Raw genomic sequence first — 14417 nt, 5'->3', positions numbered from 1 at the left:
CCTGAATTACATACTGAAATAAATTCACTGAATTTACTTAAGTAACAAAGGGAACAAAGTGTCACAAGTGTCCCAAATAGCCACATAGTCAAAACAGACTCTATTGGTCCACAAAGGTGCATACTTCAGTCAGGCAAGCTGGAAACAGCCCTAGTCCAGCCCAGCAGCTCTAGAAATTCCACTCATAATTCAAGCTGACTTGAGCTTTACCCTGTTGTAGCAACTACATGGCCCAGTTAATCCTAAACAGAATTAGGCCTAGATGGAGAATGAGCAGAGGAGAAACTGCAGGAATCACAATGCACTCTGTGACTAGAAGGTGCTTAGCTGGTTCTTTCTGAGAACATATGAGAAGAGAGCCCAGTATGGGACTAATGCTACACAAAGCACACCAACACCCAACAAAAGAAATTTTAAAACAGATTTCTAATAAATACCTCCACCCTCAGTTATTCCTACCAACTACCTTTCAAGAATAAAAAGAAATGGGCCTTTGAACACTGGGGATAACACTGTGTCCTCATTTTTGCGGCAAAGAGCACACATGATCTACATCAGCAGTCCCCAACCTTTTTGGCATCAGGGACCGGTTTTGTGGAAGACAATTTTTCCACAGACGGCAGGGGGGGTGGGGGGGGGAAGGGGATGGTTCAGGCGGTAACGGGAGCGATGGGGAGTGACGGGGAGCGGCAGATGTAACTTCGCTCACTCGCCTTCCGCTCACCTCCTGCTGCGTGGCCCGCTTCCTAACAGGCCGCGGACCGGTACCAGTCCACGGACCGGTACCAGTCCACAGCCTGGGGGTTGGGGACCCCTGATCTACATGATGAATTTCAGATTAAAAGCTATTTTAATGTGACTTTAAAAGAGGAGTAATTCTTATTCCAAATGTTACTGAGTAATATGATTATCAATTAAAAAACTGGAAGGTGTAATAGGTCAATTGGCTAGTTTCACAAATATTTTGCAGACAGATATAATCATTCAATTTTGGAACAAATGGTTTCTTTCTGGCAAAAGGAAATCACCACTTTCCAGATGTTAAGGGTAAATGATTTTTAGTTGCTTGCTACAGGGGTAATTTTGCTACAATTTATTACAAGAACTTTCAGTAGTTTCCAAATAATTTTCATCAAAACACACTTTTGTTACCAAATGGAATTTTACCTATTTTTTCGACTGTTACTTACTTCTCTCACTCTTCACTATAAACATTTAATTCACATGCCTCCACCTATCACAAAGCTCTGTTCCTTCATTTCTACAATAATTAGACTCCCGTTCTTTTCAAATCCACTATTACTCCTATAACTCATATCCTAGAATGACCCTTCTAACCTCAAGCTAATTCACAAAGCTTTATTTTTTTCCTCTGCTTTCTATATAAAAGAACTTTCATAGGTCACCACCTTACAGCTGCAGAGTCGAACCTTGCTATAAAGTCAAAATTAATTTGTTTTAATGCTGGCAAATCAAGAACACTTTCTATACTTTCTTTTACAATTTACAATCTATAGGCCACAGATGGGTTCAAATATATGCCATCAAATTCAAACGCAACTTAGTAATTTTTAGAGTTAAACAGTATATGCAATCCTTCTGGAAACTAAAACAAGGATCCAAGAAAATAAAAATTCTCAGCCTTTAGGAATAAAAATCACTTAACTCTGAAGGCAACTTCCATTTCAAAGAACACTTACCAATTCAGTGACAAGAGGACGGACACTTCCTATGTAAGAAGAGAGCTGCCGCTGTTTCAAGGTATGCAGAGTATTTTCCCTGAAAGAATAAGTACAACTTTTTTTAAATGAGGAATTTTAATAGGTCTACTTAAAAAAATCAAGTCAAGGAAAGAAAGAGAGTACAAACTCAGAAAAAACACGCAAAACGCTAATATAAAAGGGCATTTTAGCTCAGATGACTAATGATGTTGAGCATTTTTTCATGCCTTATTGGCCATTCACCTATCTGCTTTTGTGAGGAATCTGTTCAAATCTTTGTCCTTTTTAATCTGGCTGTCTTCTTGCTACTGAGTTGTAGTTCTTTATGAACTACAGGTTCTTTATGTTTCTTCCAGTCTGCGGATTGCCACCAATTCCTCTTCTCAATGATGTCTTTTAATGAGGTTTTAATTTTGATGAAGTCAAATCAATCTCTTTCTCCTGATTACTGCTTTCTGTGACAATCACTTATTCGCCAAGTCACAAAAATGTCCTCTTATGTTTTCCTCTAAGAGCTTTACAGTTTTAGCTTTTACACTGGGGATTATGATCCATCTTGAATTAACTGTTGGGTACAGTGTGAGGGAGGTATCAAGGCTAATCTTTGTTCACATAGATATGCAGTTTTTTCCTGCACAGTTTGTTCAAAAGACATTGCTTTCCCCACTGGATTGCTTTGATGCCTCATTAAAAACTAAATGACCACAGAAGTGTGGCTCTGTTTTAGGATTCTCTATTCTCTTCTATTGACCGCCAAGAAAAGGAGACTAACTCGTAAAAAACTTGTAAAAACCTTAACAGGACATATTAACGTAAAAAATTTTTTTTCTGAAAATGAAAATTTCTCTTTCTCTCAAAAACCACAACTAACCAAGATTTAAGATTAAAAAAAAAAATTTGGTATCACTAATTTCCTAGTTAAGCAGAGAAAACACAATTGATTTATAGACTTGATACATATATAATGTTGCTGAATTCAAAGGCAAACTGAACTTTTTCTTTAAGTCTTGAAATAAACTGTCCCTTTAACCTAGGGGTACTTGCTTTCTGGTTTCAAGGTCTTACAATAATTTAGAAGCACTGAAGGATGCAGGGAAAAGCAATTAAAAAACAAAAACAAAAACACATACAAGTAGCTAGAAATATGGGACAATTGTCTTCCTGATAATCAATTATGATTATTAAGAAAATATGGCAGTGATTGTTTGAAAACTTGAATCAGACCATGTCATTCTTTTATTCTCAAGGTTTCCCATCACATTTAAAATAAAGTCCCAAACCCTTACCTGGGCTACCTGTAAAAGTCCTATATGAGCTGGCTCTCTTCAATCTCATTTCCTACCATTCTTTTCTTTGCTGTGTTCACACTGGCCTCCTTGTGCAAATGCTTTACCTTCTTAGAGTCTCTGTAGTTCCTGTTCTTGCCCTGAACACTTGTCCCTCAAATTTTTGCATGTCTGGCCTCCTTTATTTCTTAAAAACCTCTTACTCTTATTACCTGTTACTTCCTTAGAGAGGCCTTCCCTGGTCACCTCTTCTACTTAAAGTAACTCCCATTACCATCCTCTATCCATCAACTCTGATTCTTATTTTTCTTTCAAAGCTCTTAGCACCCAATAGGATATATACCTATTTGCTGTCTAACTCTCCTATACAATTATAAATTCCACAAAGGCAGGGTTTTTATCTGTTTTGCTCACAGACTGAGTTCAGTAAGAACTGAATAAATATTTGTTGAAAGATGAATAAACAAAACCAACATTAAATGACTTCAACAATAAAAGTTTAGTGACTTACCAATATACTGACTTTGCATAAAACTCAATATTATCCGAAAAATCTCCGATCTCATCTTTGGCAATGCTCTCCAACCAATCTACCACCAGCTAGGAAAGGAGGGGAAAAAGAGTATTAACTGTAAAATCTGTAAGTATTTTATTTGAAGTAGTATGACTCCTACCATTAATTTTAAAAAAAAGGTTTCTAATTCAAAAATACCAAGTAACAATTTTTTCTATCACTGTTTTTACTTTTTAAAGATGTATAAATATTATGGCAAAAGGTATTTCCTATAGGAATAATACAGTTTTTAACAGGCTATTCCTGGAAATGGTGGAGCTATTATTTGAAAACAAAAAACAAGGTTCTTAATTCTTTTTAATTATAAATTAAAAGATCAAAAAGAAAAAAATTAAGAAAAAAGTTTGACTTCAAAAACTTCAGGACTTCCCTGGTGGTGCAGTGATTGAGAGTCCGCCTGCCGATGCAGGGGACGCAGGTTCGTGCCCCGGTCCGGGAAGATCCCACATGCCGTGGAGCGGCTGGGCCCGTGAGCCATGGCCACTGAGCCTGCGCATCCGGAGCCTGTGCTCCGCAACAGGAAAGCAAAAAAAAAAAAAAAGGCCCGCGTACCGCAGTGAGAGGCACGCATACCGCAAAAAAACCCAAAACCAAACAAAACAAAAAAACTTCATTTCTTTTATGTCATTTACCTTTCTCCATATTTCACCAAAAAAAATGTAAAAATTCTAGTCATACCTGACTTTGTCGGACAAGTGAATCTCTCTGAAATAATGCTTCCACAACTGCTTTTTCACTGGCATTAAGAACCTATAAAAAAAAAAATGGTGGAAAGAAAGAAAAGAAGATCCTCAAGAACATTATTTCAACAGAAAGGTAAGAGAATCTGAAATAAGTATATTTAACCACCTATAACCATTTTAACATAGCAAATCTGTATATTCACCTTTGAAAAAATTTTATAAGTAAGTTTCAAACTGCTAGATCAATGTGCAGCTGTTCTTACTTGATATTTTAATTCTTGGTTATGCTTAAAATTTTTAAGTTCTATTTCCCCAGAGATGTTGTTTTTGGGAAAAATAAAATACAAAACAAAATGAAACAAATCATAATAAAGGGTAGGATGCAGTCATGGGGCATATTAGGAAATTAACATTTAAAAACTTTAGGACTTCCCTGGTGGCACAGTGGTTAAGAATCCACCTTCCAATGCAGGGGACATGGGTTCAAACCCTGGTCTGGGAAGATCCCACATGCTGCAGAGCGGCTAGGCCTGTGAGCCTGTTCACCACAACTATTGAGCCTGCGCTCTAGAGCCCACGAGCCACAACTACTGAGCCCACGTGCCATGACTACTGAAGCCCGCGCGCCTAGAGCCCATGCTCCACAACAAAAGAAGCCACCGCAATGAGAAGCCTGCGCACGGCAACGAAGAGTAGCCCCCGCTCGTCGCAACTATAGAAAGCCTGCACACAGCAACGAAGACCCAACGCAACCAAAAATAAATAAATAAATAAATTAATTAAAAAAACAAAAAACAAGGTACCTTCCTTCCAACTGGCAAAATCAAATGATTGATGGCAGAGTAAACATTTTCACACACTGTGAGAGTGTAAACTAGTACATTTCATTAGGAAGGCAACATGACAAACTCTATCAAACTTTGTCCCAACAATTCACTTCCAGAAATATAGGAAATACTCAAATATGTAGGTAAGTGTGAAGAATGTTCATTGCATTATAACTATAGCAAAAATACTGGAAACAAATATGTCCAGCAGAATGTCTGAAAAAAATTATGGCACATTTATACTTTGGCATACTATGAAAAAATAAGGTAAACGTATACAAATTGACATGAAAAAAACTAAGAAATATTGATGAATAATAAAAAACTCTCAGTATAAGGTATAAATGAAATCATACTATACAGTAAAAAAGAAAAAAACACCAAACCAACCCCCCCACCACCCAAAACTACATGTATGTATAGAGCAGGGAGACTAGATGAAGCTATTGCCATAATTCCTGCAAAAAATGATGAAGGCTTTGGCTTAAGTGGTGGCAAGAGGAACAGAGATGAGAGGTCAGAGTTGGAACAGAAGAGCTAAAGTGAGCAAGATCTGATGATGGACTAAATTTTGAGATGAGGCAGAGAGCAGGGTGTAAACCCTGGCTACTCAGAGTGTAGTTTACAGACCAACAGCATCAGTACCACCTGCGAGCCTCTTAAAAGTGCAGAATCTGGGCTTCCCTGGTGGCGCAGTGGTTGAGAGTCTACCTGCCAACGCAGGGGACACGGGTTTGTGCCCTGGTCCGGGAAGATCCCACATGCCGCAGAGCGGCTAGGCCCGTGAGCCATGGCCACTGAGCCTGCACATCCGGAGCCTGTGCTCCGCAACAGGAGAGGCCACAACAGTGAGAGGCCCGCGTACCTCAAAAAAAAAAAAGCAGAATTTTAGGCCCCTCCCCAGACCTACTGAACCACAATCTGTATTTTAACAAGATCCCCAGGTGACTCATGTGCACAGTAAATTTTGAGAAGTGCTGGCTTAAGGAACATTCGGGTTCCTTGGAAAGTTGGCTATGGTGCCATCCACTGAAAGACAAAAGTGGGTTTGACTTTTGACAGGTTGGAGTTACAGTGCTTGAAAATTATTTTCTTTAAAAGAAAGAAATACGGCTGACCCTTGAACAATGCAAGGGTTAGGGCACTGATCCTCCTTACAGTCGAAAATCCAAATGTAACTTTACAGTTAGCTCTCTGTACTGCTCATTCCTCTGTAACCGAGGTTCTGTACCTGAGGATTCAACCAACTGCAGATCATGTAGTACTGCAGCATGTATTTCGTGAAAAAAATCTGTGTGTTAAGTGGACCCACACAGTTCAAACCCGTGTTGTTCAAACGTTAACTGTAGAAGGTGCTGACTTTTGAAGGGGGGCAACGTGGCTGAGTTCCCCTGGGTCTGCTGGGAGGAAAAGAAAAATATGGAAAGACTATTTACAGAATGAGACAGAGCCGGGGGACTCATTCCCTTCAGGCTCTATCTTCTCTCTGCTTGGAGTCTCTAGGAGAGAACAAAATATATTCTAGCACTGCAGAGAAGTTTGCACAATTTAACAACTTGACTAATACCTTTACTAGGACCCAAGTCACTGAATCCTGCAACACTTCACCCAGACTGCATTAAAAAAAGGCTTCTGCTGAATGGCCTGAGGGACAACTCCCTCAAATTACCTAGGAGGTCAATGTTTGATTTCGAGGATAATGAGGCATAGCCTTCATTGTCTTGGAGGATCCTTTGTCTGAAGGAAGGCATCTCTAGAACACTGTGGTTGACCTTCTCAAGGTTTAACTAAACATTTCAAAATGACATTCTCAACTTGATCTTCAAAAAAAACCCCACAAAATTGTATGTGTATATATGTATAAAGATGCAGAGAAAAATGTCTGGTAGAATATGTACTAAATTGTTAGACTGAACTGTATGAGGGATAAAAGAGAACTTTAACCTTTTACTCTATAATGTAAATCAATTTTGATTATTGTATCTTTACTTGTAAAATGTTTAAAATGAAGAAACTCTAGATGGAGGGTCAAAAATCAAATTCTACTACTAAAAACATTTGAATTTTAAGCATTTATAAAGGAAAAAATTTAATATAAAACTTACAGTAATTACAAACATACTTTCATCTTCTAATGCAGACTGTATTCTGTCTCTGGGGAAAAATAACACAAAATGAAAAAGCCTTATTTCATATGAGTAAATGAAATCACCTTTTTAAGCTAGATACATGCAGAAACCTGCATTCCATCCACTGTAAACAAATGAGTTTCCAATTAACTTAGCCAACATGCTTTTAAAAGCAAAAATCAAGTAGTAAATGCCTTCTGAATCTAATATTGACATCTGAACAAAAATGATATTTACTGAAGAGACAAACTGCAAAGTCTTTAATGGCTACCTGCTAATTCATACACCTAACTTTTTAATATAATGTTTTCACAGGGCCCAAATGAAAAAATATAATTTTCTCTCAAGATTTTCTCATTAGGATGAGAAAGTAACAGAATGAGAGCCAAAACCAAGGAGCATCTGAGAGAAGAAAAATTTGGTTAACTTCTCTCGAACTTCTACTCTACATAAAGTATATCTGTCAGTTCTTTTTCTTAATCTATCCTCTTCTAAATATTGCCGTATTTTTAGCACTTTCCTTAAATCTTTACATGTATCCAATTTTTGGTAGCTACCAGCTTTATGATTAATATTCCCCTTTCCTTGTTAACTCACTTCTGACAACTAAGGCATTAGAAATGATAAGTATCACAAAATGGCAGAACCTATTTCCAAACACATCTTACTCTAACTTCCAAGTTAATCTGCCAGTTTATTTCTCTTTGAAGTCCTACACAACTTTACCTATACAAAGAAGCCAGCAGCCTCCATGTGACCATCTCCTGTTGAAGAAGCCAGAGCATACTGGCTGTTTTTGAAAACTTTTGAAGTCCAGGTGTTGCTCGGCTCACTATTTTACTCAGTATATTCACCTGAATTAAAAATACAAATGTAATAAGGTTTTCTATAATTTTGAGTCACAACTTTGTATTCTTCAAGTACATAGTGCTAAAACTAATTATATATATTTTATATATGTACATATTTATATTATAAATTTTTCCTGTCTATTGTGTTTTTTAAATTGAGTGTAATATAACATTCCCACTAGAAATGGCCTTAATTTGAAGTAAGGTGTGTTTATGTGAGTATATATGTAAAAGTTTAACAGACTCTAGAGTTCAGATTCAACAATAACAGCCACGAGTGCGTTTTTCTCCTTGTACATCAACCCAGAAGATAAGCTAAATCTAACCTACACCCAACAAAATCATAACATGAACCAACAGAGCAGCAATGAAAATTAAAAATAAGGTATCTGCAAATTTTATCTGAAAAATTTATACCATATGAAAAAAATCAAGAAAAATATTTTCCTAAGACTGGTACCAAAACATTGTCATTTCTAACCAAACCTTAACCAAAATCCCTCCTTGCTGTAAAACAGTAGTTCTTAACCATTTGAGGACTTTCTGCAGAAGTCTAATGAAAGATATGGATGTTCTTCACAGAAACACACACCAAATTATTTAATAGGAGGTTTAAGGACCCAAGGTAAAAGAAACCTTTCTCAAAGGTTATGAATATTACCTCCTTATCAAGGGCAATTAAGAAACAGGATTGGTCTCATTCAGAAAATGAAGAATCACTACCAAAACAACAGGTTGCCCCACCCTTTAAAAAGTATTCACAAAGTAATGTTACTTCTGTCTTAAGGCCAGTGTTTAATAAAAGTATTATCTGTATTTCTCATTCCTTTAATAAATTCTCTATTGGAATCCTAACTCCAGTGATTCACTAGGTGATTATTATTGCTTTTGTTATTTAATGAAGCTACTGCTTTTATAATGGAACAATTCAGAAACTGATTATTAACTAATATTAAATGCTCAAAAAATGTTGGCTATTACTATTATTTCAATTATTCTTGAATGCAATAGTTTCTTGAAGTCCTTTCCTTTCCTTTAAAAGAGACTTAATTTTTTGAGCAGTTTTAGGTTCACAGCAAAACTGAGTAGGAAGTACAGCGAGTTCCCGTTACTTTCTGCCCCCAAATACACACAACCTAACCCCCCACTATCAATATCCAGTACCAGAGTGGTAACGTTTGTTACAGTCACTGAAGCTACATTGACATGTCATTACTACTGAAACTCCATAGTTTACACAAGTGTTCACTCTTGGTGTTGTACATTCTATGGATTTTGACAAACGTATAATGACATGTATCCCTCATAATAATATCACACAGAATAATTATCACTCCAATAAAAAACCACTGTGCTCCACTTTCTATCCTTACCACCCTTTGAACCCTGGCAACTGCTGATCTTTTTATTCTCTTTAAGTTTTCCCTTTTCCAGAATATCGTATAGTTGCAATCACACCATACGTAGCCTTTGCATATTGGCTTCTTTCACTTAGTGATATGCATTTCGGGTTAATCCTCATCTCTTTATGGCTTGATAGCCCATTACTTTTAAGGGCTGTATAATATTCCACTGTCTGGATGAACCACAGTCAATTTACCCATTCACTTACTGAAGGACATCTTGATTGCTTCCACATTTAGGCTATTATGAATAAAGCTGCTATAAACATCTATGTGCAGGCTTTTGTGTGGACATATATTTTAAACTCTTTTGGGTAAATACCAAAGAGTATGAATGTTAGGTTACATGGTAAGAGTATGTTTAGTTTTGTAAGAAACTGAGACACTGTCTTCCAAAGTGGCTGTATCATTTTCCATTCCCACCAGCAATGAATGAGAATTCTTGTTCTACACCCTTGCCAGCATTTGGTTTTGTTAGTGTTTTGGATTTTGCTCATTCTAACAGGTGTATAGTGGCATCTTGTTGTTTTAATTTGCTATTCCCTAATGATATATGATGTGTTTTTTTTAATTTTTATTTTATATTGGAGTATAGTTGATTTATAATGTTGTGTTGACATATGATGTTAAGCATCTTTTCCTATACTTATTTGCCATCTGTAGATCTTCTCTGGTGATGTGTCTGTTTACATGTTTTGTCCATTTCTCAGTTAGATTGTTCATTTTCTTACTGTAGAGTTTTAAGTTCTTTGTATATTTTGGGTTTTCCTTTTTCAAAGATGCAGAATCCTTTTGTCCTTAAAAGAAATATTATATGGACTCTCAACGTGTAAAAAGCAGAGCTGCTCTGGCCGACCTTCTAACCATGCCACACTTGTCACTACACCCCAAGACATCCTCCTTAAATATAGTATAGAAATTCACAAGTTGATGCTGTTCAAAAAAAACTTAAAGAGTACTGAAGTCTGACCAGCAATGCAGTGAAATTAACTTACCTGACTACTACAAATGTTTTCATACTCTTCCACAAGGTCAAAAACTGTAGTTGAAGAGTGCTTCAAAAAAGACTGCAGGAAATCAGAAAACATACTCATGGATGCTAGAACACATTAAAAAGAAAAGGAACAGAAAAAGTTAAATGACATACTTCTAGGTAATTCTGTTTGTTTTAAAAACTTAAAAACATAGCTACAAATCCTTTTTTTAAACTGCTATATTTTTAAAAATATATAATTGTGGTAAAATATACACAACAAAATTTACCATTTTAAGCGTACAGTTCAGTAGCAGTAAGTACATACACAGTGCTGTGCTACCATCACCACCATGGGACCACAGAACTCTGCATTTTGCAAAACTAAACTCAGGATAGCCAAGGCAATCCTGAAAAAAAACTAAGCAGGAGGCATCACATTTCCTGATTTCAAACTACACTACAAAGCTATAGTATTCAAAACAGTACTGGCATAAAAATAGACACATAAACCAATGGAAAAGAATGGAGAGTCCAGAAATAAACTCCTACATATATGGTGAATTAATATTTGACAAGGGAGTCAAGAATATTGAACGGGGAAAGGAGAGTTTCTTTAATAAATGGTGCTGGAAAAACTGGATAATCACATGCAGAAAAACAAACTCAGACCCCTATCTTACACCACTCATAAAAATGAACTTGAAATGAATTAAAAACTTAAATAAGACCTGAAACTGTAAAATTCCTAGAAAAAAAAAGTAGGAAAAAAGTTTCTTGACACTGGTCTTGGCAATACTTTTTGGATATGATACCAAAAGCACAAGCAATAAAAGCAAAAAATCAACAAGTGGGACTATATCAAACTAAAAGGCTCTATACAACTAAACAAACAATCAACAAAATGAAATGGCAACCTATGGAATGAGAGAAAATATTTGCAAACTATATACCTGATAAGAAGTTAATCTCCAAAATATATAAAGAATTCATAAAATTCAAAAACAAACAATCCGATTTAAAAATAGGCAGAGGAGGGGCTTCCCTGGTGGTACAGTGGTTGAGAGTCCGCCTGCCAATGCAGGGGACACGGGTTCGTGCCCCGGTCCAGGAAGATCCCACATGCCGCGGAGCGGCTGGGCCCGTGAGCCATGGTGGCTCAGCCTGTGTGTCCGGGGCCTGTGCTCCGCAACGGAAGAGGCCACGACAGTGAGAGGCCCGCGTACAGCAAAAAAAAAAAAAAACAAACAAAAAAAACAATAAAAATAGGCAGAGGAACTGAACAGACATTCCTCAAAAGACATACAAATGGCCAACAGGTACCTGAAAAGATGCTCAACATCGCTAATCATCAGGGAAATACAAATCAAAACTACAATGAGATATCACCTCACATCTGTTAGAATGGCTATCATCAATAACACAAGAAATAACAAGTGTCGGTGAAGACGTGGAGAAAAGGGAACCTTTGTGCACTATTGATGAGAATGTAAACTGGTTCAGCCACTATGGAAAACAGTATGGAGGTTCCTCAAAAAATTAAAAATAGAACTACCATATGATCCAGCAATACCACTTCCGGGTATATATTCAAAGGAAATGAAAACAGGCTTTCAAAAAGGAATCTGTACTTCCACACTTACTGCAGCATTATTCATAACAGCCAAGACAGGGAAAAACCCTAAGTGTCCATCACCGGACAAATGGATAAAGAAGTGGTATATATATACACCAGAATATTATTCAGCCATGAGAAAGAAAGTGATCCTGCTATTTGTGACAGGACAGACCCTGGATAGACCCTGAAGGCATTAAGTAAGATAAATCTGACAGAGAGAGACAAATACTGTACTATATCACTCATGAGGAAATCTAAAAAAGCCAAACTCATAGAAACAGAGAGTGGAATGGTGGTTTCCAGGGGCTAGAGAGTGGGGGAGTTGAGAGATGTTGGTTAAAGGGTACAAATTTGCAGTTATGAGTAAATTCTGGAAATCTAATGCACAGCATTGACTATAATCAATAAACCTGTATTAGTTGAAAGTTGCTAGGAGACTAGATCTTAAATGTTCTCACCACAGAAATTATAATTATGTGATGTGAAAGTACAATGGAGGTATCAGCTAACACTAATAATATGCAAGTGTATCAAAGCAATATGTTGTATACCTTAAACTTATGTTATGTCAATTACACCTCAAAAAAAAAAAAAAGAAAAAAAAATCCTAAAACTATAACTCCCCATTCTCCCCTTTCCCTAGACCTTGGCAACCATTATTCTACTTTCTATGTCTATGAGTTTGACTACTCTAGATGCCTCACATATGTGGAATCATACAGTATTCGTCCCTATGCCACTGGTTTATTTCATTTAGCATAATGTCCTCAAAGTACATTCATGTTGTAGCATGTGTCTGAATTATATGACACTGTAAGTATATACCACATTTTGTTTATCCTTCATCCATCAATGGACATTTGGGTTGCTTCTACCTTTTAGCCATTATGAATAATGGGGCTATAAATAAGGGAACACAAATCTCTTTAAAATCCTGTTTTCACTTCTTTTGGGTATATACCCAGAGGCAGAATTGCTAAATCATATGGTAACTCTATTTTTAATTTTTTAAGGAAGCACCACTGTTTACCATTTTACATTCCCACCAACAATGTACAAGAGCTCTAATTTCTCCACATCCTTGACAACGTTTGTTATTTTCTGTTTGTTTGGGGTTTTTCTGTTTTTGTGGGGTTTTTTGACAGCAGCCATCCTAATGCGTTCAGGTGGCGTCTCGTGGTTTTGATTTGCATTTCCTTAATGCAAATTATTACTTAATAATGCAACATTACAGATGTTGAGCAAATTTTCATGTGCTTATTGGCTAGTTTTGTTTTTTTTTTTAATTTATTTTTGGCTGTGTTGGGTCTTCCTTGTTGCATGCGGACTTTCTCTAGTTGCGGCGAGTGGGGGCTGCTCTTCCTTGCAGTGCACGGGTTTCTCATCGCGGTGGCTTCTCTTGTTGCGGAGCACGGGCTCCAGGTGCGCGGGCTTCCGTAGTTGTGGCACACAGGCTCAGCAGTTGTGGCTTGTGGGCTCTAGAGCACAGGCTCAGTTGTTGTGGCACATGGGCTTAGTTGGTCCGCAGCATGTGGGATCTTCCTGGACCAGGGCTCGAACCCATGTCCCCTGCCTTGGCAGGCGGATTCTTAACCACTGTGCCACCAGGGAAGCCCTATTGGCTAGTTTTATATCTTCTTTGGAGAAATGTCTATTCAAGTCCTCTGTCCATTTTTCAACTGAGTTGTTTGTTTTCTGTTATTGTTGAGTTGTAGGAGTTCTTTCTACATACTGAATATTTATCTCTTATGAGATATATGATTTGCAAATATATTCTCCCACTCTGTGGGCTGCCTTTTCGCTCTATTGATTGTTCTTTTGACACATATTTTGATGTAGTCCAAGTTATTTTGTCTTTTGTTACCTACAAGTCTTTAAAGATTCCAAAATGCATTATTCAGTAGTCTGTTGACCATTACTACAAAACCATGAGCCAGATTTTGAAACATCTGAATTATATTTAAGTACACCATAACAAAGTAGCTGAGAAAGTTATAATAGATACTAAAATGACATGTTTTACTCAGGGAAAATACATACACTCTACTACAATACTGTATAATATTTAAGGCCTCAGCCATGGTTCACACTAAAAATGAAATATTTTATAGATTAAGTACAAAGTACTTTTGAGTCACTCAATATTTGAGTACTTATAACTGGCAAATACTACAAAGAAGCAGTGGTCACCAGAGAGTTAAAAGAAGGGCTCTGGGACTTCCCTGGTGACGCAGTGGTTAAGAATATGCCTGCCAATGCAGGGGACACAGGTTCGAGCCCTGGTCCGGGAAGATCCCACATGCTGCAGAGCAACTAAGCCCGTGCGCCACAACGACTAAGCCTGCGCTCTAG

At 37.2% G+C, this 14417-nt stretch overlaps 1 protein-coding gene across 2 annotated transcripts in view; it reads right to left on the bottom strand.

The window, feature by feature from the left end:
- NUP107 (nucleoporin 107) overlaps nucleotides 1-14417 on the bottom strand; it is a 44590-nt gene that overhangs the window by 22171 nt on the left and 8002 nt on the right. For both annotated transcript variants that reach the window (XM_022571586.2, XM_022571585.2), the window contains exons 6-11: nucleotides 10470-10573; nucleotides 7947-8074; nucleotides 7197-7245; nucleotides 4260-4331; nucleotides 3519-3607; nucleotides 1701-1779 (exon numbers count right to left, since the gene is read on the bottom strand). In XM_022571586.2, coding sequence (XP_022427294.1) covers nucleotides 1701-1779; nucleotides 3519-3607; nucleotides 4260-4331; nucleotides 7197-7245; nucleotides 7947-8074; nucleotides 10470-10573 — 521 coding nt within the window. The remainder of the gene's footprint in view (nucleotides 1-1700; nucleotides 1780-3518; nucleotides 3608-4259; nucleotides 4332-7196; nucleotides 7246-7946; nucleotides 8075-10469; nucleotides 10574-14417) is intronic.

The sequence above is a fragment of the Delphinapterus leucas genome, chromosome 11 (genome assembly GCF_059928025.1).
Source record: "Delphinapterus leucas isolate spDelLeu-1000000601 "Yukka" chromosome 11, BTC_Dleu_Yukka2, whole genome shotgun sequence".
Taxonomy (NCBI): Eukaryota; Metazoa; Chordata; class Mammalia; order Artiodactyla; family Monodontidae; genus Delphinapterus; species Delphinapterus leucas.
This window is presented reverse-complemented; position numbering and strand designations above follow the sequence as displayed.